The sequence below is a fragment of the Dipodomys merriami genome, unplaced genomic scaffold (assembly GCF_024711535.1).
Source record: "Dipodomys merriami isolate MVZ:Mamm:240054 unplaced genomic scaffold, mDipMer1.0.p SCAF_1, whole genome shotgun sequence".
In the NCBI taxonomy this organism is placed as follows: domain Eukaryota; kingdom Metazoa; phylum Chordata; class Mammalia; order Rodentia; family Heteromyidae; genus Dipodomys; species Dipodomys merriami.
Genome location: NW_027202270.1, coordinates 1267875 through 1269319, shown reverse-complemented (window position 1 = coordinate 1269319; position 1445 = coordinate 1267875). Strand labels below are relative to the sequence as shown.

The 1445-nt window shown below is 55.1% G+C and overlaps 1 protein-coding gene across 1 annotated transcript; it reads right to left on the bottom strand.

Moving 5' to 3' along the window:
• Positions 1 to 942, bottom strand: LOC138810782 (olfactory receptor 6B2-like). Its single transcript, XM_069998079.1, has one exon. The coding sequence runs from the start codon at positions 940 to 942 to the stop codon at positions 1 to 3; it is 942 nt and encodes a 313-aa protein (XP_069854180.1).
• Positions 943 to 1445: the final 503 nt, after the last annotated feature.

The following is a 1445-nucleotide window of genomic DNA, read 5'->3' as shown; positions in this document are numbered from 1 at the left end:
CTATGGCGGAGGAGCGTGACTCAAGCCCAGAGCCTTCCTCAAGGCTTCCTTGAACTCTGTGTTCCTCAGGCAGTAGATCAGGGGGTTTATCATGGGTGTCAGGACAGTGTACACTGCAGAGATGAGCTTGTTGGAGTTACGTGTGTCAATGGCCTGGGGACGAACATATATGAAAATCATGGCCACATAGAAGATGGTTACAACAGAGAGGTGGGAGGCGCAGGTGGAAAAGGCTCTCCAGCGGCCTGTGGCCGAGGGGATGCGCAGAACGGCCAGGGTGATGTGTCCATAGGACAGGATGGTGGCCACGAGAGGGAACACCAGGATCATGAAGGCCAGGATGAAGTCCACCAGCTCAGCTGTGGAGAAGTCCGTGCAGGCCAGCTTGAGGATGGGTGAAATGTCACAGAAGAAGTGATTCAGGACATTGGAGCCACAGAACGTGGCACTGGAGATGAAGTAGACCTTGATCACAGAGACAGTGAAGCTGCTGGCAAAGGAGAAGGCCACCAGCTGGACACAGAGCCCCGTGGTCATGATGACCTGGTAGCGCAGGGGGTGGCAGATGGCCACGTAGCGGTCGTAGGCCATGGAGGCCAGGAGCACACACTCGGTGCACACCAGGGAGATGAAGAAGTAGAGCTGAGTCATGCACCCGACAAAAGAAATGTGTTTGTGCTGCAGGAGGAAGCCGTCCAGCATCTTGGGGATGATATCTGACACATACCAGATCTCTAAGAAAGACAAGGATCCCAGAAAGTAGTACATGGGCCTGTGGAGGGAGATGCTGCTCCAGATGGTGAGGATGATGGCCAGGTTCTCCACCAGTACAAAGAGGTAGGTGAGCAGGAACAGGAGGAAGAGCAGGAGCTGCAGCCTGGGGGCCGTGGGGAAGCCCAGCAGGATGAAGGTGCTGACCCTGGTGATGTTCTCCCCCCTCATCCTTCTGTGCCTGCAAAAGACCAACAAGAAAGTGGAAAGGCCAGAGGACAGCTGAGGGGAGAAGGTGGAGCCGGCCCTGGGGTGAGCTCAGCACACAGAATGTACACCTGGCCCTCACAAGCCACAGGGGAATCTCTCAATTCACCTAGGCCAGGCTTACCCAGGAAAGTCCTGAGTGCTCGAGTCAGGTATAATGAAGAAGAGGGAAGGAGGATGAAGGACAGGCCAGGGAGCAGACTCCAGAATGTAATCAGAGGGCTGGGCACAGCGAGTGGACGAGGAAGCTGGCTCTGCTCTGTTGCTGGGGTCTTGGTTTTATTCTCCTTAGCAAGGCCCACGTTGGGCTCCATGGCCACCACCAGTACCTACTCTAGCACCAGGGAACCATTTTATTTACAAATTTCCTTGAGTTAGGGGTGGAAGGCTGGCATTTGGTCCCTGCTGTGATGTCATGTCATGCAAAGTACCATGCATGCTGGTACAGATGGCCCACCCCACCTCCT